Genomic DNA, 26,756 nt, shown 5'->3' on the forward strand with positions numbered 1-26,756 from the left:
AGAAATTTAACTTTGCTTTGACCTTATTCTAATTCACAAGATGACTGCAAAATGACTTTGTTACATCTGAATGTATGCTGGATGCTAAATCACTCCAGAGTATAAAATCTTTGTTTTGGCATAATGTTGATGCATAAACATTTGTACCCCATACTAACCCTATAAACATCACAATCCATCAGTACAATTACAAAAAAGATTGTTTGTTTTCACACTTAAAGCAGACATGAAATAGAGTGTCCTTAACTTAATCACCACCTTGATTTACCACATTTGCATATATTTGCATATTAATTGGACTACAGATTAAAATTGGTTTTGTAATTTTAATTAAGTGTCCACAAAGGTAAATGATTAGAACTGTTTAAAATACATTCTGACATAAATAGCAGTAAAAGCTTTTGTGATGATGTTTTTGTGGAATTACATTCAGAAAGTGGCCTTTTTATGATAGTAATTTTAATCTTAAATAGAATTATACAGTCAAACAGAACTGTGGATTCATAATCATTTTTTCAAGATTCATTTAATATTTTGCTGATTTGCAGCACTTGATGAAAATGTACTGTAGGTTTAGTTGATTGCAAAATTGGGCCTGTGGAGCTGATAAAGTGAGGGTTTAAACCCTCAGTCTTCATATTCGCCTTACAAATTTCAAATGCCTTCTGTCTGCATATGTAGACAAGGGCTTTTTTTTTTTTTTTTTTTTTTTTTTTTTTTTTTTATGTGAGAAATATAAAGGCTGTCAGTAATGGATGATCTATCGTTTTCAGATGTAATCACCTCCATTGACCGTCTTCCTTCAGTCTAGATTGTGGAGCTCGAGACGTTTTAAAGCCTTTCCAATAAATCAGTGTAGGTAATAGAGGAATCATTCTTGGGGTTGTCAAGGGAGAATGAGTGCTGTAGGTAAAGATGTGCTGTCAGGATTGCTACTCTGAAGTCAGTGGATGTTGATAGTCTGACCAATAATGTCTGTAGGGCCAAATCCTTTGTCAGACTAAACTTAATAAAACCATAGCATCTATTCCTGGTTAGGAGGGCTGTAGGAACTGGGTTCTTAAAGCACCTCTGAGTCTGTCTCTTCTTAGAGAGGCCCAGTTCTTCTTTGTGGCCCAATTCATACTTTCTCTGAACACACTTACAGAGTACCTGTAAGGATCAGTTGTTGCTCTGGACTGTAAAAGGGAGTTCTGCCTACCTAAGGAATTTGTAAAAGTGCTTTCATGATGTTCCATAACTCTTCAGTTGCTGACCAGCAGGCATTCATTAAGTATTAGACCATCTTTTTGTTGTAAAGAAAATACCCAGTTTATGTTTTACAGTATTACTTTGCTGCTTCACTTTCAAGAGAAAAGAAACTATTTGTTGGGTTTGGGTTGGGAGCAGATTTGGCAAGCTTGGCTTTAAAGACATACCTTAATTCTGTAAAGTTAGTAGAACTTAACAGTACCCACTTGGAAAAAAAAGGAAAGGTTGATGTGAAGTCAGTAATGAATTCAAACTGTAGGCTTTGCTCATTTTCTTCAGAGTTTTGAGCTTTTTGACTTAACGCTGTTTCTAGTTTCATCTGGTTTGTGTCCTGTCTTTGAACCTTGGCCATTCACTATCTTACTGTCTCCTCAGTGTGCATTATAAAAAAAAAAAAAAAAAAGAAATTGAGAAACAGTATATTTGTGTCTTGTCATGCTTCATTGATTTGAAATAATTTTCCTGTTAATGGTGTATTTAATATTTCGTTTTTCCTCTTGTCCATGCTAATGCTTTTGAGTGAGAGTAATAAAACTTTTGGAGCACAGACATTCCTGTCTGGAGGATTTGACATCATTTTCTGTGTTGTATTTAAGCTCCAGCTTAAGTAGGCAGTGTAGACTGCCAGCCAGGTCCACTGGGCTGATTATCTATCAGTATATAGTCATGTTCTTACATAAAATACAAATTCTTTCTCAAACCAGTATTATTTAGTGCCTGGTAAAGATTCCCATTATTCCTGATGTGCTTTTAAATTTTTGTTGATGTAGTGACTGGTTAAAAACTTGTTTAGTTTCCTTGTCTTAGGAATATTACAAAACTCATTCTAAAACCAGCTCCAAATCTCAGTCAGTGAACGAATTCCTTGTGTTAAGACTCAGATTGGGGATTAATTGAAGCTGTGGCTTGGGTGAGAACTGCTGGTTGATTTAATCTGGAAAAAGACCTACGATGATAATAGTGAAAAAAAAAAAGTAAAAGAACTGGAATAGTCACTGAATGAAGCATCGAGGAACAAACCTGCCAGACAAGTGCCATTATCATTTTTTAAATGGGCATGTAAGCTAGATGTCTCGTTAGATTAAATTGTTATGGATGTCCATTCATCTGTGGAAAAGATGGTTATTTCTAGTTAGGGTATTGCCTTCCCTTTCTAATGCATCTCTGGCTAATATTGTTCATACGCGTGTCACCTGAGGATCAGAAAGCTAAAATACACATCATCTGCAACTATTTTGGGGAGATTGATTGAAAGCTGAGCCCAGCTTTCAATCTAGCTCCATTACAACCATAATTGTATTATGGAAACTCAATCACCCCAGAGTTTGGAGAGCCAGCTTTGAAGTGGCTGGTATCATGTTTTTTTCAAGATCTGCTTAAATTCTTTGAAAAAAAATTTAAGTGCTTCAGCACCATTGGTTTCTAATGGGACTTGAACTTCTAAGTGCTTAAGTCAATTGTGAATCTGGAAATCAGGCTTTAAATTCTTTGAAGGTATGCAGTGACCTAGCTTCTGTTTAGCCACCTGATTCCACAATGTTTCTTTGAGAATAAAGTCATTGGAAAAGGCCCTGGCTTTTAAACAGAGCAGTTCTTTAAAAAAAAAAAACAAAACAGACTGACTGCGTGCTTGAAAAATCATCTTCCTCTATCCCTGCCTCCTCAACCCAGTAAAAACTGGAAAGTTGAAAACTTCTGGAGGAGGGCAAGTACACTCTATCCATTTAGAGAAAAAAGCATCTCCTAATTGCAGGCCAACATATTCAGCTCTTCTCAGGTCTCCTCTCAGATATTCGAGAGCACCATGCTCAGTCACCCTTCTTTAGTGCCCAGAAAGTCTCCCTGAAACCCTTGTGGGGTTGAAATATTCTGCTTTAGTGGTTTATTTATTCATTCCTTTGAATGCTTTCTTAACCTGTTATTGCCAAGAAACAGGCAACAAAGGCTGCACTTAGGAAAAAAATCTTGGAGAATAAGGGAACAGTCATGTATCAAGTCTGACATTGTGGAATTAAGCACTGCATTCAGGTTTTGTTAACTAAATCTAGCAATGGTATAGTTTGTTAAAATTCTGGATAGCAAAATTTATGTAAAGATATAATTTTAACTTTAATATCTGTCACATGAATGTCTGTAGGTGTATTTAATGCATTTTTAAGTGGCAGAAATAAATTGAACACTTGTCAGTAGTTACTGAGGTAAATGCAGATAAAATAAGTGAAGTTCTCCAGTGAAACCATATAGATTTAAGAAGGCCTTTGTTTAGAAAATAAATTTATTCATCAGGTGAATGAAACATGGATGTTTTGGTTGCTTTCTCGGACCAAAGTCATTATTTGTTTGATTTAGTTGGATGTAATTGTCATCTGCTGAAGATCTGAGACACCAAGTTCCTGACAACACGGCAGAACCTCTACATAGTTGGATGAGTCCCTGCAGATCTCCTTCCTATTGGTGGGCTGGAGCCCTGGGTGAAGGAAAACCCTGAAAACAAACCTTCCCCTTAAACCTTCACAGCAGAAGGTTTTGCGTTGGGGTGGTGTCCACATCCTATCCACCATGGCCAATCAGATGTCATTAAAAGAAGGTGAGAGATATTTAGGTTCTCTTTCCACTGAAGACATAGTGCAACTTGCACTTTGGGCAAGAGACTTCACCTCCTTTACTTACCCCACAGCTGATAGGGGCTAATCAGGCTCCTAAGTTACATACTGAGTATGTAAATTGGCAAAGAAATGGATGCTTTAAAATGGTCAATGACCTTGGCGAGATCTTTTTCCTCTTAAATCGTAAGAAGAAGAAAGTCTCAAAATTCAGTTGTCTAACTGCATCTTTGCAAACCCTGTGCAGGTAGAAATGTGACTCCAATGTATTATGTCCTTTTTTTTTTTTTTCTTTTTTTTCCACATGAAGAATAATGGTCGCAGACTCAGCAGGCTGCAGGAGGATGAGATAGCATGCTTGCAGCATTGCTTTGCAGCATAATTGCAGCATCAATGAACCATGAATTCAGCCAGATTAACATAACTGGAACCACTGCAATCATGCTGCCATTCAATTTAGGTTTTGAACATTCTGGTGAAGTATCACGGTTCTGCTGTTTATTGTTGAGATGCTGTAGAGAACTGTCCACTTTCTTGCTGCTGTCTTGATGTATTTTTATTATCTCAGGATAACTAGGGAACTTCAGAAATGGAAGATCATTGGCGTACTGGTTCCATTACTGAAACTACAAATAATTCTGCATTACTTCCTGTAAAAAGTAATGAAACCATTTAGTATACCATAAAACTCAGAGTAAACGTACTAAATTTCCAAGTTAGACACAGGTTCTGAATTGTAATGGATAACGAATGGCAAATAGTTCTGGAACAGTCTTGAGCTAAAGACTGTATTCCCAGAAGTTTAAAAAGCATTTTCTTTGTAAACACTGTACCTAGGAGAAACATTTTTTTTTTTTTAAGAAAAACCTGTGATGTGTTGCTCTGTAAAAACATTTTTTTATTGTTGCTGTTGGTTGTGCTACAGTAAAATCAGGAAGCCACAGAAGTAGATCAAGTACCACAGCACTTGGCAGGGGGGCAAAATAACAGAGAAGTCAGGGGACTTCTGAAACCAGCAATACCTGGTAAATAGGAGAGCTGGGACTGGGAGGCTTCTTGTGTCCATTTTGACCATTAGGCAAGAGGTCCTTCCTGGTGCCACTGATGTCCCTCCAAAACAATACACAGCCAGGAGTTGCCTCTGCCATTTGTGGCAGAACTGAGCTGAAAAAAGCTTAGGAATCACCACCCTGTTGTTTTCTGCTCTTGAATAACTGCAGAAAGCAGAGAGTAAGCCTTTTCCTTGTAGCTTGTTTTACGTAGCTGTGTTCATGGTGTTTTGCCACATCTCCCTGAAAATCTGTTCCAGATCAGTGGAGCAGCTGGGTTTTTTTAATGACCTTAATGTGCAAAAAAAAAAAAAAAAAAAAAAAAGATAAATTTAAAAAAATCTTTCTTAAAAAGCAGTTAAATAGACAACTTTTCATTAGGAGCTGAGAATGTTAGTTTGGCAGTTCACAGGTACTGGAAATCATTTCATGGTTTTCTGCTCAGAAAATTTCCCAGGTATGTGCATGTATATATACACATGATAGGTGTGTATGTGTGTATATATATATATATATAAAACAAATTAAAAATTCTGAGATTTTAAGATAGAGAGTTCTACATTTTCTGAAGGATAGTCACGGTGAGAGTAGTGGTTCCCATTACTAACCATTAGTTATGGATGGTGGTCAGCAAGTTGTTGATGGAGCAGGAGTACAGAATTGGTGTAACTCTGCTATTTGATGGTCCTAGGAGGGCTAGTTGGTAGCAAACTGTTTGCATTGCAGTTATTTAGTAAGTTTTTTTATTTTTTCCCAGCAAGATGGTTTGTAATGTAGTAGTTTATCTGGAAGCAATAAATGATGTGTATGACTTGGGTATCAGTGGAGAGGGTGGGCTGTTCTCCTAGATAATTGTTTGATATAAAGCCTTCTTTGAATCTTATGTGGTCTAATAATGTCTTACCAGTGTGTGTTCTGGAAGGGCTCTACTCTCACAGGTTGGATGGGTGAATCATAGAACTATTGAGGTTGGAAAAGCCCTTTAAGATCATTGCATCCATCCATGGCTTGAGGGAAGGTGCTGCTGGAAGAAGGAGAACAGGGAATTTCAGGAAAATATTCCAAGGTGGTTTTCTCCTGGTCTGAGCATCATCTACATTTTCCTTGGGTGTAACTTCAGCCTTTTTAATTCATGTGGCCAACTGAGAAAATTTGATGTTTACGGTAAGTCCCAGACACAGTATTTCCATTTGTTAATTTTTTTTCCCCGATGATGTGAACTCAGGTACTTAGGCGTTACACTTTTCACTCCAAGCATCTGAGTATAAATTTAGCATTAGAGGACTGAAGACCTTTTGAAATAGCCACCTTGGTCATCTGTTCCTTCCATGTCCTCATGTGACCTTCAGTCAGCACCTGAGATCATATGAAACTCTTTCCTATATTTCTGCTGGAGTGACAGTAGAATTTATGGCTGACCTTCCTACACTTTGCTTTTCTCCGTCAGATGCTTTGTGTCATCTGAGACGTGGGCCTGTTCTTAAGATACCTTTTTCCACTTCAGTTGTAAGCTATTGTTTCTCCCCAAAATTTGTTCATAGAAGTTCACTGCTTGTGACCACCTGATGCACACGTAGCAGAATTAAGCAATGTTCTCACCTGGTGGCTCATGGTGTAGGCTTGTGGATCTACTGCTCTGTTTTGCAGGGCCTCAAAGGTTCAGAGAATTGAAATGTGTGCCTGGCATTAATTTTGTACAGGTAACAAGACCTTACAGATTTAAATGCTTTATAGGATGCATTTCTTCTTTCATAGGGTCATATCTGAGACAGTGTTTAGCTTAGCATGGTCTGGATTAAAGTCTGTTGATGGAAATGTGCATCCAGAAATGCAGTGAGATAGTTCTCAAGATGGTAGTTAAATGTATGTAGAAAACCTAGATGAATGTGAGTGATCAAACTGACCTCAGCACTGGTGAGACTTCTTGTGTCTGTATGTTGAAGGTGGGAGGTCATCTGGGAGCATCACAGAAGAGTTGTAGGGAAAAAGTCCAAGTGTGGCTGTTGGAGCAGATTGACCAGCTGAGGACGTGTTTCTTTTCAGAGAACTGCTGGGTTGCTGATCTAGTTTTATGGGTTTTTTTTTTTTTTCAAGTTATAACTTAAAATTAATGAATAATTATACTGAAGACTGCCTGATGAAAACTTTGTTGTTCAAGTTTTACATTCACCTAGGATTAATGGCCGGTGTGTAACTCGAGTAAAATCATCATAGAATGGCTTAGATTGGAAGGGACCTTGGAGAGATCATTTATTCCATTTAGTATCATCTAGACAAGGTTGCTCAGCCTGTCCTTGAAAGTGCTAGAGAGTACCTAGAGTACCAGAGAGTATTTGGAAGTACCAGAAAGTACCTAGAGTACTAGACTACACATTATAGTATTATTGACTAAGAAAGTGAAGAAATCTGATCTTCTGTAACTGCGACTCTTCTCCACTCTCTCCTGTAAAGACGTTGCAGTGGCTGTCGGACGGTCTGGCAAGCCTGCTGTCCTAATTTTTTAGGTTTTAGGTGTTGTCATTCTCTTCTCAGAGGGCACAAATATGCATTTTAGCTGAGCCTTTCCCATTGAACATTTCTGTAAGGTGGGGTCAAGCAAAGGGCTGGCGGCGGCTGAGGAAGAGTTGACGGAAGGGCAGAGAAGAGCTGAAGTGGTTGGTTCCTGGAAAACCGAGTCTGTGATTCATCCATTTGGAAATGAAGGAGGGGAAAGCAGTGCCAATTAAATATCACGAAAGGTTATGAAAAGCATCTCAGCAATGGGGAGAGCTTGCAGTCTTGCACCATCTTTATTCCCTGCAGCTGTGATATGTAAACTCGGGAAGATGACTGAACATTGATACTTTAAAAGTTCAATAGTCACGCTTGTTATTGAACGCAGTTACTGAGAATTGACAGAGGAAAATATTTCTGAGAGGAGTTTCCAAGTAGAGATCATATTTCTAGTTTAGTGTGCAGCAAAACCAGCACTTTTGAACGGCTGTCAGATCTGGTAGAGGGAGAGAATAACTGCTCTGTGGTAAAATATTGCAAAGGAAATAATCAGTCTCATTCGGAACCATTTTTTTTGGGTTTTGTTTTTTTATTATTCATAGGTGCAAATTCAGAATTGACTCAGACCAAATGTCAGAAGAAATTTAAATGCTTGATATTTTTTATCTAATTGCACTATTTCCACAAAACCTCTTGCACACATTCCTGTCTGCTTTTTAAATATTTATATATACTTTTCTGCCTTTTATACGAATTCATGAAATGAGGTCCTTGAAGACACTGAGGAATTTAAGATGGTCATTCTTGCTGAAATAAACTGATTTTAAAACGTTAAGGAAACACATCTGTAGACAAATACAGACCTTTCCTCTGTGTGCTGTTTGAAGATGTTTTCAGGCTGTTTGAAGGCAAAATAATTGCCAATTTTCACCTTTTATATCTGTCCCTGCGTTGCTGTTATGAGATTAATTTTTTTAGTGAGTCATTGCCAGGCACTGAACAAGCAAGTTAAGGATTATTTTAAGAAGAGGCATATAGAAAACCAAAACAAAACGAAGTTGTTAATGAAGATTTTGCTCCATGTACCTCATGGAGATTACTTTAGTAGAAATAACAAGCAGGGAAAGCCATAGGCAAATGAGGAAACAAGCAGTTGGAAACCTATTGTGGTGATCTCAAGCACACGATCCTGTTTAAATACGTCAGGTTAATACCAAGTCTCTTCTTCATTCATAGGTCCTGTTGGCTGTCACTTGACCTCATCTCCAGCCTCAGCAGCACCCAGTGGTCCTGATATCTTCCAGGTCCACTTGCACATCCATCTCCTCCCACTGATCTGGGATTGAGCAATTTTCCATAGGTCCAAAGGAGCACATCCCCCATTAAGAAAATAACAGCAAAACAGTTCTTTGATTAATTTTAAGGTGATTGCCTCTTAAGAGACTCTGAAAACTGGTTTTCAATTAACAGTCTAGTTTACATAAAAGGCACATATTGATGAACAAAGTCCATGACTTTTTCCTCAGCCCCATTTTTCTCCTCTAATTCATATGCAGAAGCTGAGATTTCCTATGATCTCACTGTTTCCCAAAATCCAAGGTATTTAGAGGTTAATTTTTTTCTTTCTGTTGAGAGTTTCATCTCTTGTTTTCTTCACAAAGGACAATAAAAAGGATAAGGAGAAATGTGCTTGGAGAAAGCACCCAAAGGTGCAGATGATCCATCAAGAATTAGCTGGCTACCCTTATGAGAGCTGGAAAGTTCCCAAGTGCTGTTTTGGCATATAATGCTTCTGAATAGCTGAGAGTCAGATATTTTCCTATTCATATTCAGAACTATTTGCAATGCCAAATATTGCTGATGGACAAATTTGATATTTGAGAAGTCCTTTATGCTACGAACCCTTCTCTTGCAACGTGACCAAACCCTTTTTTAGTCACTGTGGTAGTAAAGTGCTCAGCATTTCACATGACCAAGGCAGTACCTTTTTGTGTGCACAGGAAAGGCATCATAAAATAAGGTTGTGTGATAAAACTAGGATGCCTTCCTGCAGTAAGGAAATACTTGATTTGGAGAGGAAAGGTGAAAATGGGTCTCAGTTATAGAGATAATAAAAGATGTGCAAGATGAAATACTGATGTTGGTCAAAAATATTTCTGAGAACCAAAGGTGATACAGCAATATAATGAAATTAAAACAGTGTTGAGGTGTTTATGCTTATTCACATCAGTACTGGTGGAACACCTCTTGAATTAGATATACAGCCCTCCTTCTAAATATGATCATGAACCTTACGTCCAAATCAGAGCCAGTTATATTAGAACAGCTGATTACATCCAAATTCTGGAGGGGATTTTTTTCCTCAGAAATTGGCTCTATTGAAAAAGTGGCTTATTTTAAGAATTCTGACTTCAGAAAAAAATCCAAAATTGATTCTTGATTGAAGCTAAAGAACCAAACACATTTAGTTGCTTGTTCAAAATTGTAGTTCAAAATTCTACCCTTCTTTTTGAAGGACTTTCTAAAAATATTCTAGAAGTTAATCATGCTAACTTGAGTGAGTTGGAGGTTTATACATATTTGGTATCAGAAAATTTTAAAAAAGAAACACTCAGTGTTTTTATACCATGGGCTTAAAGATCACCTGACTGTGACTTATTTATGTGGAACATCAAATTGTCTGTCCAAACTTCATCTAAAAGTTGTAGCTGTATCTTTTTGGTCTGTAGACATGTTCTCCTATAAATATTGATTAAATATTTTTATTAATTTAGTCAGCAGTGTAATTTTAGGGCTTCTCTTAGTGGTAAAGGTTTTTTTTCCCCCCTTAATGCATTAGCATGAATAAATGCCTACAATCTGAAGTTAAAATTTGTGACTTGAGTCCACTTTGCCCTAAGTGTCAGAGTGGGTTGGGTTTTTTATTAGTGAAGGGTTGCAGAACATGAAAGTCCTGCTCTGTGCTGGGGCTGAGATTAGATCTGAATGCAAGGAAAAGCAACAAAGGTCCACAAAATATCTGAAATCTGCAAATACTTCCTGTACTTAACCTACACTTTCGTTGCGTGACTGTAAAGAACAGCAAATCTTTGTTCTTTTCCCTCTCAGTTCCCATTCAGTCAGTTCAGAGACACGGGAGAAAGGTTTTGGGGAGCAAACTTTGTTATCAGTCTTCCCACAGTTCCCATCTGATTCTGTCAACACTGAGTACATCAAAACTATGAGCCTACAGCCACTTTTAAACATCAAAGAAATTTTTTTAAAAATAATTCTTATATATATATACAGATGCATATATAATATGTATTGCATATAAATGAATATAAACATCATTTATGAATGTGAAGTTGCTTTATGTCTTTACTGTTTAGCTGATACTGAAGGTGGTAAGAACCCAAAATCTGCTTTTGGATTCAAGAGGGAATTACAGCTGCCTTAGGTGGAGTGGAGAGAGCAAGTGTTTGTCTTTGTAAGATCCCAAATGTTCAAGTGGGGTAATTAGACTCCTAGGAAGTCATTCAGGATCATCCATTTATGACAAACAATTAGGACAGTTCTTAGGTCTGAATTCCAGAAGGTTCTGCTTGTCATCATTATTTAACAGAACAAGAACCAGAAATGGCTCTCTCTTCTTTTGTGCCTTGCCAGGAAGATGCAGATTTAGCAGCATCAAGGTGGTCTGGTTGGTAGTTTTGTGGCCAGATGGGATCCCCTGCCATAGGTTTAGAGAGTTATATAGAGAGTAGAGAAGGCTAAAGCCTACAAAGAGGTGAGAATATGGCAAGAAAAATGGTTCATGGCTTCTCATAGCTCAGCTCATGGTAATTTGAATCTGAAATAAATTAACAGTGTAATCCTGTTCATGGATCATCAGCTGCAGAGGTATTATTAAAGAACTTGTGTCCCTATTCACTAAGAACACCTGTATGTAAAGCCACGGTGTAATTGTTCAGACACGCTGAATCAGACTTCTCTGTTTCAAAACAAAATAGAAAATATAAATATACAGAATGTCCCAATCATCATACTTATTCTTTTTTTTTTTTTTTTTTTTTTTTCCCATCTCACCACGGTTTCTCTTTTGGAAAAACCCAGTAAAAGCAATCCACTCTTTTCAGCTAAAAGCCATTCATATGGCGACAAACCACTGTTCTTCCATTTATATCTGTATTCATCCATTTAAACTCCAAAGCTTTCCTGCTTACTTCTTGGATTTATAGCCAGCTGGCTGCTGTGTGTAATATGAACATATTCTGAGTGTGCATGAAACGTTTTGTCTCGTTTAACCCATAATTGCAGCATTCATTCTAGCCACAGCTCACCTGCACGTGTTCAGCATTGACTGTGCAAGTTCCCAGAGTCATGGTTTGCCATCTCCTCATGTATCTGCACTCTGCCCTTATTAGAGAATAGTTAAATAATAATAATAAAATACATTTTCAACCCTAAAACGAGACCCAGAAACTCCTCCTGGAAGTGAGCTGGATGACATGAATATGTTCAAGATGGTGGGCCGTAGCTGAGCCAACTCATGTGGGATTGGTACCCAATTTTTGGCATTTACAAGAAACTTTGGAATGACTTTGTAACACGAAGGCTTTCACAGCAAGTGGGGAGGGGTAGGCAAGGCAGGGAAATGGGACATATGCACTTTTTTTTTTTCCCTCTTTATGAATTCTATATGGCTGCTTTCTCTAAAGGTTGTCTGATAAGCTATACCTGTTTACTAGCAGATTTATCCAGTGGTAAGTGTGTCAAAGAAATTTGCTGGAAGTGAAATGGTCCAATTTCTGCCCTAAATTACTAAATCATCAATGAGAAGCTTACATTCAAAGAAAGCATGAATATTAAAATTTGTTAGCCTACTTTGGCTCTGTAACAAATACAGTAAGTATGTTATTACTTCTTCTTTATGCAATATCACTGGGTTCTAAGAGAAGCAATAGAACCATTAATTAATAGTAGTAGCCCTGGATAATGTCATAATAAGCAATACAACATATTAAAGCACACTTCTCCTTGCCAGCTATCAGGAGGAACCTTTTATATATCTTTTTAAAGGCCCATTAGGTTTGTTTACATACTGGGTTGGAGCTGGTATGCTTTGCTTCCAGTGGAACTGCCACTGGCAGGGGCTGAGCCAGACTTTAGTGCTTGACTCTGTCAGTATTGAATTTCCCAACTGCTGGATGCAGTCTGGAATATATTGTCCCTACTTCAGGGCAGCTCTGTCCCTCTGGGATAGTGGGTATGACCCAAAACCGTGTGGTCCCCAAAGCTAGGATGTGGGGAGGGGGACAGAGGGGGTTTACTGTCATAAAAATGAAACCTTACTGAAATTATATATATCAGAAGCAATTTTCCACAATGGAAAAGGTGGTCAAGGAATCAAAACTGTGCCTACAGGTATATTAGCCAGAACAACAAAAATGTGCTGGGCTATAAATTGCACTCACAATCTGGAAAGGATTTTCTGACTGGAGCTATGTTAAGTGTTAATAGTGAAACCTGGGTACTTTTTCCTTTGATCTCTCCTTGAGCTCATATAGAATAATAGGATCAAAATAAAATGCCATTTATATGAACACCTTGTTCTTTTGATCTTGGCACAAAAAAATCTGTCTGCAGCTACAACTTAGCAATCAGTGCATCTGCTCCTTTTAGTTGGACCATCTAGTTTAACATAACTTTTAATAAATGGTGTCATAGCCAATTTTTTGTGTAGTTCATGAACTCAGTTGTAATTTTTTTTCCTGCAAGAGTCTTTAACTACATTTTCAGAAGGTAAGCAAGATCTCTAAACTGGTGACTTACGGTCAGTTTTGCATACTGTTGAATATATGATTTAAACAGTTGCACTTTCAATTTTCATTTCAAAATGTAACGTTAGTTCTTCTTGGCCACTTGAGCAGAAATGTTAAATTAGGGTAGTCTGAAAAAGAATGAATGTATTGTTATGTGACCTCAAGAAGAGTTGAGGTAATTATGGCTATCACAGGTGCTATATCCTCTCTTTTTCCATCAGGATGGTGATGCACCCCTGGTATTTGAGTGGGAACCAAGCCTTTCTATTCATCCTCCACCTCTGTAGAAGTATGACTGCTGGAAGTTATGGATCCCCTTTGCTTTTATGTGGAGATCTACAAGACAGATATTCCACCACTGAACATGAGTACCTTTCAGCTCTTTATTCCCTGGGGTTGATGGTCAGGAGGGTTTCTTTGGAAGTCATTCTTGCGAGCACTTAAAGTGAAGCCGCTTCTTTGTTCTCTTTCAAATCACTCGTTAAGATTTTCCTCACAAGGCTTTGACTGCATGGAAACAGCTGAGCTGGGTTTATTGGGATGATTGATGGTGTCTTCTTGTGATCCCAGCTTCAGTTGTCGTAACCTCCAAGAGTCGATGAGATGGGCCTGAAGTGCTGTGCCAAATGAAAGCAAATAAACCGAAGTCCAGAGGTTCACCAATGTCATAATTGCTGCTGCTGTCCAGGAAGAGGGATTAGCAAGTATGAAGAAACATTACCTAGGAGAGATCTAGTAGCCAAGCTGTATCTTGGGTGTCAGATGTCTCTCTCAAGCTTTGCATCCCACTGTAATTTATATTTAGCTATTAAGCTTATTAGATGGCAACAGGCAGTTTGTTCTGCACTGCGTGGAAGGAACGCTGCTGGGTCAGTGCTTGGGTGCTTGCTGAAATGGCTGCAGTTGAGGTTCTAGCAAGCTTTGTTGCAGACTTAGTTGGATCTCAGTAGTCTGTAGTGAGGCAGGAGTATTCCAGAGAGCCAGAACTGTGGTTGTAACCTATAACCCTACCCTTATAAAGTAGTACAGTATAATTCATTATGTGCAATAAAGATACTTTGCGGTAGCCGAGCTAGTTTGAGCACCAAGGGCAGCATGGACGTGGGATTAATGTATCCTATTGAGACCAGGTCTCTGTGCTAATGCAGCCACTCTGCCTCCAGTCCTTCTGCTAATTAGTACCAAACTGCTGGAAGAAAGTTTGCTGCTGTAGTTGTCTGAAAGACATTATCTGTCCAACTCCTCTATTTTAGCAGAATATTATTCCCCGTTCATCCTTCACCAGTTCTGGTCTCACATATCTGCAGTCCCAGAACTCCCACCTACCTTTTGCATCAACTAAGGAGTAAGGATGTGGACTCTTTGGACAAGGAGATAGAATAAAAGAGGAAGAATAAAAAAAATCTGTAGTTTTTTGCCTTACAATAAAAATGTGATTGCCCTAGTTCTGTGGTTAGCATGAAACAAATCGGCTCTGTTATGAAGTCAGTGGGGTACAAGTTAATACAAGGTAGTAAAGGGATAATAATAAAGTAAAACAGCCAAGTCCCCAGTCTTTTATGAAAAGACCAGTACGATCTTTTTGCAGTCTAAGGCCCTGCTGCAAATAGTATTTTCTGATGCCTAGATAAATCAAATTTACATATATACAAAGTGTGTGAATACAGCTATAAAACTATGCTTAGTATTCTTTTTTTCCTTGAAAGTAATTTGCTATTGTTCAAACTTTCAGCTTTCACTGGTTTTGTTTCCAAAACCCCAAAAGGAAGAGAAAAATAACAAAAGTCTATAAAGGCAAAAGGGATATGTTCTCATTTCAGTTCACAGAATTTCCTGCCTTTAAACAATACAAATATATGCCCTTAGGTTTCTAACATGCTGGAAGGATACTGAATCCTTGAAACAGATGAAATTAAAAGCAAGTCCACTATAGCAACAGCAAGTTTTGCCAGCACATCCAACAGATCTCAACAGGAATTCACTGGGTTTTAACCATGTGGCCAAGTCTTACAAAATCCTAACCAAATTCTAGGCTGAATTGGGCACAAGTAAAATCTGATGCTTGGTAGTTGTTCCCTACTCATTACAGGCCCCATTTAAAGCAATTATTTAATAGAAGCCGGCGAGGGGGGTCCACAAGCAGAATAGACATGTGGATGTCCACTTTCAAAGTGTATGATTTCTCCTAATTCTGGTGAAGGTGTTGGTCCCAGAACTTTGAGTTGAAAGACAGGAGGACCATGGGGCAGTAAGTATCCCCAGACAGAGCATGGGGAAGTGGTGTCCTGAGAAGTGGTGGCTTGGACACAGTTGAAGGGAAGAACTGAGGAAACTTTTCCTTGGTATCAGTAAAAGCTTTTCTTTTGTTTTAGTAATTTTTCTTTAAATTCTTATCTGCTGGCCTGCCTTTCTCCTTTTTAGAGCTATTCCAGTAGAAACCTAAAAGAACCCTATTGAGAGTACTGCTTCCCATCATCATTTCAGGTGTGTCTATATGACGAGCATTCAGGGTTGTAGGAGCAAAGTTTAATATATATATTAAAATAATATATTTAGTGCAGAAATCTTCAAGATGACCAAAGCCTCAAGAGCTCAAGCTCTTCACATGTCTGTGACTGTTTATGGAGTCCACATCCTTCCTGTTGTAGATGTGTCACCATGCTGGTAATTACCAGCTCATTGCCTGAAAGGGTAACAGCATGGTTTGATACTGTTTTCTCCTTTTTTCCAAAAAAGACTTGCATATTCCTCTTCTTGGTTTAGACTCTGTAAGATCATGGGTGGCTTCATGATAGGCCCATGTGTGTTCTTCAGAAGTTTTACAGCATAGGCTCCCTGAGGAGCCCCTGTGATGTGCTCAGTTGGTTTTCTGGTACCAGGATGCTGAAAGGCAAATCAAATCAGCATCAGTGTCACTGTTATTTATACCAGAAAGTGGTAGTCCAAGGTTTGGTTATTTCTTTTTTCCCCTTATAATGATACTCCTACTAGTAGTAATAACATTTTTAGGGCAGAGTGCTGCTGCTGTTCTACTTCTAGAGCTGGAGAGAGACTTTCTGTGTTTGGACAATGAGATGCTGCCCCACTGGCAAAACTGGGATTGAAACTCAGAGTTTCCTCTAAACCACAGTGCCTGGCTGAGATACAAATGCAGATGCATTTAAACTTCAGTTGAAGTGCAAAAAAAGCACACATAAATCTGGTGTAGTAACACATTTTCAAATGGAGGTCAGAGTCTCTGCGTTACTCCATGGTCCTCAGGGACAGAGGCAGTTGACTGGACCATCCAGTTGGAATCTGGTTTTTTTTTTCTGGGTGGATGTTGTGCTGATGACAAAATGTGGATTAGATTTTTGTGTGTGTACAACTATTCTTTTAAAATAAATTTCTCTAGCTTTTTCCAGCTAAAGCTTTCTTCAGTGAAACCTTCAAGTGAAAGTTGTCCCCCTTGCTCGTTTCTTTCCGGGGGTACCTGAGAAAGTGTTAAATAATTAAGGTGAAATACGTGTTTTCCTGAGAAACACACAGAAGTTTGCATTTGCACAGTCGAGTGAGTTATCAAAACCAGATGTCAGCAAGTGGAACATTTTACATAAATTTATGAAAATCATTATTTACCTGTAAGTTATAAGAAGGGCTTAGTTGCACTAGTTTGTTGCCAACATGTACTGCCAATAATCTGCCAAAAAGCAGCTTGCTGGCAAAATCCCTGAAATGGTTTGCTTATGCTTGCACAGAACATTACAACCCCGAGTCAAATGAAAACCTCCTATAAACGAACTCTTTGATGGTGGAGTCACTGGAATATGTTATTGATATATGGGATACACTTTATATGGATTATGTATACTGGGCAAGAAATAGGGATATCTATTAAGGGAAACTCGATACGTAATCGGTTGGGACAGTTATTGTTTTTGGTATTTGCTGAAAGTAAGATCAGACAGTGACTGCTCAGTTTTAAAACCCAGGCTATCCACATGCAGCCCAAAGCACTGCTGTGCTATTTGTTCAATTAATACAGGAAGGCCATTGAGAATGTAAAATACCTGACATCTAGACAGAGTCATTTGAAAGGCAACTTTTCTTCTAGGAACAATTTATACATTACATAAACTTAGATTTTTCATCCAAGTATCATTTCGAGAATAGCAAGCTGAAATATTGGAGGCCATAGGGAAACATAATATTACGATAATGTTCTTTGGTGCGGTTTGGAAGGTTTTAGGAAACATTTGGAAGTATTTTTCTCATAAAGTCACTTAACTATTGAAGTGTTATGATAGCACTCCCTTCTGCATTGCGTATGTTACAAACCAGCCTGCTTAAAGGGGACATCCATCCTAAATATCCTGATTAGAAGTATTTCCACTGAACAGGAAATTATATGTTACAGGATCCTGGTAGTAGTTTTAATTAAAAAAAAAAAAAAAAAAAAGGAAAAAAGAAAATAAAAGACAAGATGATTTAAGGTGTGATACCAGTTTGCAAACATCCACTTTCATTTCTATTTAGCAAAAAAAAAAAAAAAAAAAATACTGGATTGTTTGGAGCTATATATGAAATTTGCATTTTCTAAATAAGGGCTTGAGAGTGGAGCTGTTTTAAGTAAGCACTAATAATCATGACCAATCCTTTAGGATCCCAAAGAACCTTAAAAACCTTGCAATTCTCAGAAGCCTAACGTTTTTCCCCACAGTGTAATTTGTTCTTTTGAACTGCTGTGGAAGCGGAACTTAAGTCAACAATTTCTAAATTTCTGGCAGTTGTTATCAACATGACTCTTAGTGCTCCAAAAGTGTGTCTGTTACCTTGGTGGTAGCAGATTTACAGAGCCATGATGTTTAATTATAGAGCAAATTACTTTTTTTTTTTTTATGAACTATCAATTAATCCCTGTTTTCATATCTTGCACAAAATAATGCACAAGTTATTTTCCTCTGCACTATAAAATATGTATTGTAGTTCATTGCCACTTTCTGAGGAGTTTTTAAATTATCACCGTTTCATTTGTTGAGAATGATGTTCTTAGAAATTATAACTGCATAGTTTCTTATATTTAATGTTAAAGGATTTCAGGGACTTGAAGATGTGAATTTAGAAATAAAATGTTTAGGGTCAAACTTTGTCTTTCTTGAAGTCAAACAGAGCTTTGCCTTTTACTTCAGTGGCTGCAGAGTCTCCCTTCTGGTATTAAAATGCAGAGTAATCACTATTTTTTTTTTTTTTTTTTTTTTTTTTTCCTGACCTAAAGCACTTAAGATACTGTTGAAGTCATTTGTCAGAAGTGAATATGTTACAAAATTGAATAATCCCACAAGTACTGGATTAGGCTAGACATTCTTTTGGCTTAAATGATGGCAAACGAGCAGCAGCAGGGAGGACTCAAAGGCAGGAAAGCTCTGACTTTCTGGGATGTATTTGTTTTGGAGTAGCTTTACCTGCTTTTGTTCTGGTTTGCATAGTTTCACTGCAGGCTTGTGTTGTGGAAGGTGTTACCTTTCCATGTAGTGGGGAATAAGAGCTAAAGAACACCTCACTTAAAACCCTGGTCATCTTGGTTGTAGGTTTTCCGGGGCATCTTCAGCAGAAGAATGTTAAAAATTCCAATGTAAATTGAGGGAAAAGTCAGAGATTGGTTTAGAGCATCTTAGAGATGAAGCTAATGTGAGTGTTGTTGAACCAGAGTGAAACTGGACTGAAAAGAAAAGTAAATTCTAAGTAAAGGTGGGAATTTTAGTCTTACCAAATATGGATGCTAGATAATTGAGGGATTTTACTCAGAAATTATCCAGAAATAGGTGGAAGTTACAATTTGAGGAACTTGGCAATAACCTTGTTTCACTTCTTCTCTCCTTACTGCCATGTTATTGTTCATTTGTTGTCCCTCCTGCAAAGTGCTAGCAGCAAGGTTTGTCACACCCTTGTGTCCAAGTGTGACATGTTCATCCTTAACCTCACAACTTGATACTCACAACTTGACTGGGCCAGACTCTGAGCAACCTGGTCCAACTGGGTGGGATTTGTGCAGAATGTTGGACCAGAGACCTTCAAACTTCAGGTGATTCCCTGAGTCTCTCTTGTATTTCTCCTGTGTCATGGAGGAGAGATGAGAGTTGATAGGATGATTCCATGTCAAATAATGTTTCCTACTTCTGTATCTTGCAGTTTTCCAACAAGTTTAAACCCTATTTATTCTACTCAGGAAAAAAATATTTATCATGCTGTGGGAAGACAAGCTCAGCCACAGACCTTGTTTTTTGGTTTTTTTTTTACTATGCCCTTCCCAGTGCTTAATCTTGGCTCTGTTCAGTTTTCTTTCTGTTCTCTCTCTTTGCTCCTAATCCTTGTCCATGCTTATAAGCCCCTAATATTTATATGGCATTATCTGTGTCAGAGATTACTGCTGACAAGTAATCTCTTCCCTCGTCTGAATGAAGAATTACAACCATTGCTAAAGATCAGAAAGTATGTGAACAACTTCAATAAACCCTAACAGCAAATTCCCTAAATATTGAACATCTTTTCCTGAGCTTTTTGGTTTTGCACAAAGACACAAAGAACAGCTTTGGGACACCTTGACCACACTTAGCTACTTTCTTTCTTTATTTATTTTCTGTACACCAAAATGTGAAAAAAATCAAGAAAAAATACCACTGAGCTGAAATTGCTCTTCTAGTTTTGTCATTTGTTGCAGTATTTAAAAAAAATAGGTAAATACATCAGTTTTAGTGCTATTGGGGGATTCATAAAATTAAATATAAATATATAAATATATAGGAATTGATACATATAAATATAACTCCTACTAATGGAGCTGCAGTCTGTTACAGTTTGGCCTCCAAAGAACTGCTTTCATGACCCTTTTTAAATTTTTTTGTCTTCTCTTTGGAGCAGACAAAATTCTGATATTTCAAAAAGTTCTATAGAGCTTTGATATTTTTATAATGTTTGGCCAGTAATTTCTGTGCATGGTTGTATAGGTTTGCATGTATTCATCATAATTGTGGGAGCAAGGCAGCATGGGGACAGGATAAAGGCAAAGAAGCAGAAAAAAAGTGGACAAGTAGAATTTTGTCATTAATGCAAATTATACAGATGCCTGCCTGTCAAAACGTTTGCAATCCCAATGGACTTCAGGTATTAGAATCACAAGAGCTCTTCACAAACTGCTGTAGTGGGTTTGGTCAGAGAAATTCCACTAAAAATATTACAGTTAGCAAGGAGACATTTGTGACCACGTTTAAAAAAAGACAAAGGTAATTCTCAGATTCTCAGACAATGAATTTGTTAAATTTTAAGTTGTGCTGTCGTGTTACATCAGTGACAAAGGAAACACAGCAGCTCTAAAATGTGTGTGCTCCAGCTCCAAGGCCTGGGGAAGGTGTCTAATATATCTGATTGTGACTATTCCCTTTTATTATTTTTAAACTTGTTAATGGCACTATAATAACAACAACAACAACAAATCTATTGCACTTTCAGAACTGTCTTCAACTTTGCTTCTAAGTGTATCTATGGTTGCAGAAAGTTTAGTTTTTATAATTTTTTTTTTTTTTTTTTTTTTTTTTAAGCTTATAGCCACTGTTGAATTGTCTTTGCTTGTGGAGAACTATTCAAACCAGCACACAACTCTCAAGCCTTACCCATATAATTTGACCTATCCTAAACCAGCTTTGCAGTTAACTTTTCTGATGTGGTTCCTGTTCATTGAGCAGCAGCATCATGGCCCTTCCATCCTTTTTTTTGTTGTTGTTTTTAATAAAATGGTACACAAAGTGACTCAGTGCTACAGAAAGAAACCAAATCCCATAAGTAATTTGTCATTAGGGTAAATGAAGTGCTGTGGATAAATACATAGGATGTAATGTAACAAAGTGCTAAGAAGGAGGTGGGGAAAACAGACATGTCTGCTTCAAGGAGAAATACATGGATTTGCCCAGGGTGGTGTTCATGGCATAAATGAAAATCAAATCTCTAATATATAGATTGGGGAGTTTAAAAAAATCTGATATTCAAAGTCACAAATATTAAAATTGGTATTCTGAATTTAAGTATATGGAACTTTTAATATATATCAACTTAGTTTAATTTTTAACCCATCTATAACTAAATATCAATAGGTAGTATGCAAAAAGGGAAAGTTCTCAAGGCTTTCTCTTTTAAAATTCTTCATAAAATTTAAAAATTGACTTTTAAATGTGTCAGGGGTCCTTAGAAATCTGAAGAAATAAAAGAAAAATAATTTTTTAAGTTTTGAAAAAGGTTGTGATACTATATTTAGGTATCTGAGTTTCTCACTGTTCTGAACTTAAGTGTTTAAATATATATGAGCTATGCTTAAAAGTAAAACATTTTCCATGTTTTTTTTAAATACTATGGGCAGTACCTTGTGGAATCTGTTTCAAGTGTTAATATTTTTACGCTTTGGTGATGATTTTTTCTGGAAAGTTTCATGTGTACAGGATTTCACTGCCACAAGTTAATAATAACAGCACAAACCTTCTCCCCTATAAACAGCAGAATGCTGGGGCACCTGTCTTTTCTTCCTGGTGTGCCTTGTAACTCAAGTTGAGAGAAATGGTGCATCGTTGTCAAGAATGAAACCCAATCTGCTAATGTAGCTTTCTAGCTTGATGTTTTAGAATGATGGAATGGTTTGGTTTGGAAAGGAACTTTCAACATTATCTTATCCAACTCACCTGCAGTGGGCAGGGACAACGTCCACTAGGTCATAGAATCATAGAATCATAGAATCATAGAATAGGCTGGGTTGGAAGGGACCTCAGAGATCATCGAGTCCAACCCTTGAACAACTACCGCCACAGTCGCTAGACCATGGCACTGAGTGCCATATCGAGTCGCTTTTTAAATGTCTCCAGGGACGAAGAGTCCACCACCTCCCCAGGCAGCCCGTTCCAATGTCTGATCACCCTTTCCGTGAAAAAATTCTTTCTAATATCCAATCTGAACTTCCCCCGGCACAATTTAAGCCCATGCCCTCTTGTCTTGCTGAGAGTTGCCTGGGAAAAGAGACCAACCCCCGCCTGGCTCCATCCTCCTTTCAGGGAGTTGGAGAGAGTGATGAGGTCTCCCCTGAGCCTCCTCTTCTTCAGGCTGAACAGCCCCAGCTCCCTCAGCCTCTCCTCATAGGATCTGTGTTCAAGTCCCTTCACCAGCTTGGTTGCCCTCCTTTGGACCTGTTCGAGGACCTCAATATCCTTCTTGAACTGAGGGGCCCAGAACTGAACACAGTACTCAAGGTGTGGCCTTACCAGGGCTGAGTACAGGGGCAGGTTGCCCAAGCCCCATCTAACCTGACCTGGAATGTTTCCAGGGATGAGGCACCTCCCATCCCTCTGGGCAACCTGTTCCAGTGTCTCAGCACCTTCATCATAAAAAACATCTTCCTGATATTTAGCCTATGTGTGCTGTGCCCCAGCTCTGCTATTCTATACCCAACCTCTGAGGTTGAAACTGGTGATCTTTTTGGGATACTGGCTCCAAATAAAACACTGAAGTGATGATTCCTTGTCCAGGTTACAGACTTCTGGATGGTGACGCAGAAGTCCTGCAAGTTTTTGGTATTTGTAAATCTCAAAGATCTGAGCAGGTACTGGATGGAGAGATGACTCTGTCTGGAAGGTGGCAGAGAAGAATTGTTGTGAGTTGGATGAGGAGAAAAACAATAACTGGAGCAAAAATGTTCTGGAGAAAATGTAAAGAGAAAAAATGGGCTAACTAGACCTTGTCTTTCTCTGGCGTGCATTTGGGAAATGCATGTGAACAGGTTTAGAAGATTGTGTGTTGTTATTAGTTTACTTTCAGGTAATTTATTTAAGTGTCATAAAGAACATTAGCTAGTGGTTAGGGACTCCCAATATCCATTATATCATTCCAATCATGTGGACAAGTTTATACTGCACATGATTTACAATGGTCTTCCCGCCGTTAAAATTGTTGTATTCAGGTACAGTATTTTATACAAGGTTGGATTTAGTGAAATCCAAGTGGCTGAGCACAGAGATGTCTTCCAATCAAAGTCTTAAAAATTAATGCTTTTCCACCAGCACCATGGGTTGCAGCAAGAGCTGTTTATGGCTCTCTGCCTACATCCTTTATCATGTCTCCACTGTTGTTAGTAAAATATACAGAACTACTTTATGCCAAAACAATGGAAGTTAATGCAGATAACTTGTTCCAAAGTTAACCATCAAATAAATCTTTTTTTTTTTTTCTTCCCAAACTGTTAAGTGAAATGGTGTTCTAAAACTTTTAAAAATTGTCAAGATGATGAATACTGTGTGTGTAATAGAAGTAAATACCAAGGAATTGATTGCACACACATGTCTTAAATAAAGGATATTAAATAGTTTATTCCAGAGAGAGATCGGTGAAGTTTTATCTCATATTATTAGAAATTCTGCAATGATGGATCAGATTTATAAGGGCTGAAATCTAAGAAGAAAACCTCTTCAGAAGTAGAAATGATGCATTGAGTGGATGATTGGCCAGGAGATTAAAGACAGGCAGGGGGATACAGCCTGCCCAGGTAGCCTGACCTCTCACACGTCAGGCAATTCTTCTTAACAGCAAGGATTTTTCAAAATCTGTTAGTTAAATTTGGTTTGGTAAATGGGTCCTCTCAGTCCAGCCACAGACTTGGTGGTTTAGGGCAAATCCCTTAACCTATTTTTTCCTTCAGCTTTTCCTGTGTGTAAGGATATCAAAGTATATCCTCACGGTGATGGGTCCAAACTTCAGAGGAGCCACCACCAGCCAGATTTAGGTCTATAATTCAGCTTAGACTGTCAAAAGACTGGCTTCAGTGTGAGAAGCATATATATATATATGGAGTTTGGCCACACAGAATATATACTCTTATTCTCTGAGAATCTGAGGGTGGCTGCATCACTGAGACAGGAGTGATTTAACCCAGGCTCATCTTGTTTGTAACATAGGCAATGGATTTGGATATGGCTGTTGAATGTGATTGGACTTTTTGTGGTTGTATCTACAGAGCAGCTGCAACAAGTGATGGTGAGCAAGTGGGAAAAATGTTGATCTGATTGGTGATTTGGTCAGTGGCTTGGATATGGAGGTAAACATGAAAATATGCCAAGGGAAGGTGAGCCAAATCAAATTATGTTCATCACATGAAGTAGTTATGCAGTGGTTGACTTAGGAAAGGAGATTTAGGGGGTTGAAAAAAAAATCCTTAAAGCAATTAGTCAAGAGTACAACTGTGGTAAAGCTCACATAGTGTGTGCTTTTTTTGGTAGTGATTTTGAAGAAAAAGGGTCTTTTTCCATTTAAGGTGCTCTGTTGCAGGATAAGATGGAGGATTCTGGTGCTGAGGAATATTTTGTTTTGACAAAGAGGGAAAGGAGAGGTTTATTCACATCCCAGAACTGAGCTGTGATGGAGTAAAACTCCGAAGAACTGTGGAGGAGGTTGATAAGTAAAGCAAGTGTTGGCTTTAGTAAACACTTCACTAACCAGGCTGTAGGGTGTAAACATGTGGAAATTAAAAGGAAATGGAAAAATTAAATGTCTCTCTACTTATCTAGGAGAACCATAATCATTTTGAAAGGCATGTAAGTAAATAATATTTGGGTAAATTAACTGGAGGTACAGTCAGGTGTTTAGAGTGAGGGCCCCATGGTGGCTGTGCATGGAGGGTACTCTTTGTGTTGCTTTCCAAAGAGTCGTGTTTGAATGAAGGAGGTTTGCTTGAGTGTTTCCTGGGCAAGGGCCACAATTCATTACTACTTGAAATCAAATAGTAAAACTAGAGCTACATAAAATGTTACATTTCATATATTAAACAAATGAATCTCGGTGGCCTCAATATAATTGTGTAAATAGATCCTATTATAGCTGGGAAGGATTTCTGCAGCATGGACAAAAGTCTTGTGTGAGTGTCAGCTGGAAGAGACTGTAGTGTCTGATATTTTCTGTGATACCTCAGGAAGGTCAGGAGTGGCTTTGCCTCAGTTTCCCCATCTTAGTGTTCATCACTCCTGTGTGTGGCTGTGGGTTCATTACACAGGGGTGGCTGCTTTCACCATCTGAATGGATGTACAACTCAATTCAAGGTCCACTTCTGTGTCATGATATATGTTCGGGCTGCTGAGGGCGATGGGGTTCAGTGGAGACCATTAGCTCAGTAAACCTTAAGTTAGTTTATTTCCCAGGTACCACAGTCACTAAAATTATTTACTGAGTGGCATTGTTACTTGGGTGGATGTAAAATATCAACTGTGTTTTGTCTTCCCATTTCCTATTAATTAATGAACAGTTAGAAACCCAACATAAACACAATATAGATTATTTTTAATCTTATTTTTCCTTACAGGTTCATGCCAGAACATAAGCTGGAAAAGGTAATTGGTGTTAAAAGAAATGGAAAGGCCTATCAATTGGAGGATCTGTCCAGCCAGCAGAAGAGCAGAGCTTTGGGAGGTTTAATGAAAAACAGCAACGTGCATCTTGAGTCTGGACTTTGTGAAGCCCAGCCTGGACTTTGTACCACACAGCACGAGGGGCTGCCTTCCCCATTGACAGCACCAGTGAGACTGACTGATTCTGAAACATCAGAAAGTACAGCTCCTTGTCAAGAAGAAGATAAGCAACATCTGACTTTTAACCTCTCTATTATCTTGAGTGGACGGGACTATCAGCAGAGACCCTTGCACATCGTTTGGCCTCACAGGTGGTAAGTGGTGAACAAATCCAAATACTGTACCTTGCCGAGATTTATGAATTTCTTTTGAGCCCATTTCTTTGACTTCTGTCATGTCTAAAATCATTTCCTAAACACATACTGACGCCGCACACACGCAGAGAGAAAAGAGCCACATCACTAACATCTGATTATTCAAAATAATTTGTTTGAATATACCTAGTTCAGTAACACTAACCAGATGTTTAACCATTGAGGTTAATGATTCCTCTTGGGTTTTTTTTTTTTGGTTTGGTGTTTTTTGGTTTCTTTTTCCCCCTAGAAAAAAAATATACCTCTGCTGCCGAAACGATAAGCATAATTCTGGTAACTCTCCTTCTGTATAAAGCAATCCACAGATGACAGTTAATATCGACTGTTATTTAAATGATCTTAATTACTTTAATGCAAGTGATTAAGTGTAAAGATACAGAGTGACACCGGGCAGCTGATGTTAACCCGCTGTCTGCATTTTAAAAGCCCCCTGTTCTTGTTACATAAATAGAAAGCCTGTTTGAGTGTATTAAGAGAGAAGCAGCATTTTCCCAACTGCTAACGCAAATACCTGATCTCTGAATCTTCTCAGAGCGGCCGAAAATCTACCCTGCCACATAATCACTAAAAACACATAAAACTTTAGCTTGACTCCTACATAAATTAGGATTTAAAGAGGTAAAATGTCCTGATAATCTTCCGGTATTGGGCACGAACATTTTAATCTAGTTTTTATTCCTCGCAGTTTGTTTAATCTGCATGTGGCCTGATTAGAGTTCACTTCATCCACAGATTATAGTCTGTTTATTGCAGAGATGCTGGGTCGATCAGTAGGTCA

General features: G+C 38.2%; 1 protein-coding gene across 26 annotated transcripts in view; it reads left to right on the forward strand.

The window, feature by feature from the left end:
• Positions 1-26,756, forward strand: part of GTDC1 (glycosyltransferase like domain containing 1) — a 182,211-nt gene that overhangs the window by 121,423 nt on the left and 34,032 nt on the right. For 24 of the 26 annotated variants that reach the window (XR_011726439.1, XM_071746411.1, XM_071746417.1 and 21 more), the window contains 2 exons: positions 13,422-13,568; positions 25,559-25,918. Coding sequence is in view for 25 of the 26 variants with exons in the window: in XM_071746411.1 (XP_071602512.1) it covers positions 13,422-13,568; positions 25,559-25,918 (507 nt within the window). In the remaining variant the exon portion in view is untranslated. The remainder of the gene's footprint in view (positions 1-13,421; positions 13,569-25,558; positions 25,919-26,756) is intronic. The other 2 variants (XM_071746428.1, XM_071746430.1) reach the window with 1 other exon arrangement.

Source organism: Heliangelus exortis, chromosome 6, assembly GCF_036169615.1.
Source record: "Heliangelus exortis chromosome 6, bHelExo1.hap1, whole genome shotgun sequence".
Taxonomy (NCBI): domain Eukaryota; kingdom Metazoa; phylum Chordata; class Aves; order Apodiformes; family Trochilidae; genus Heliangelus; species Heliangelus exortis.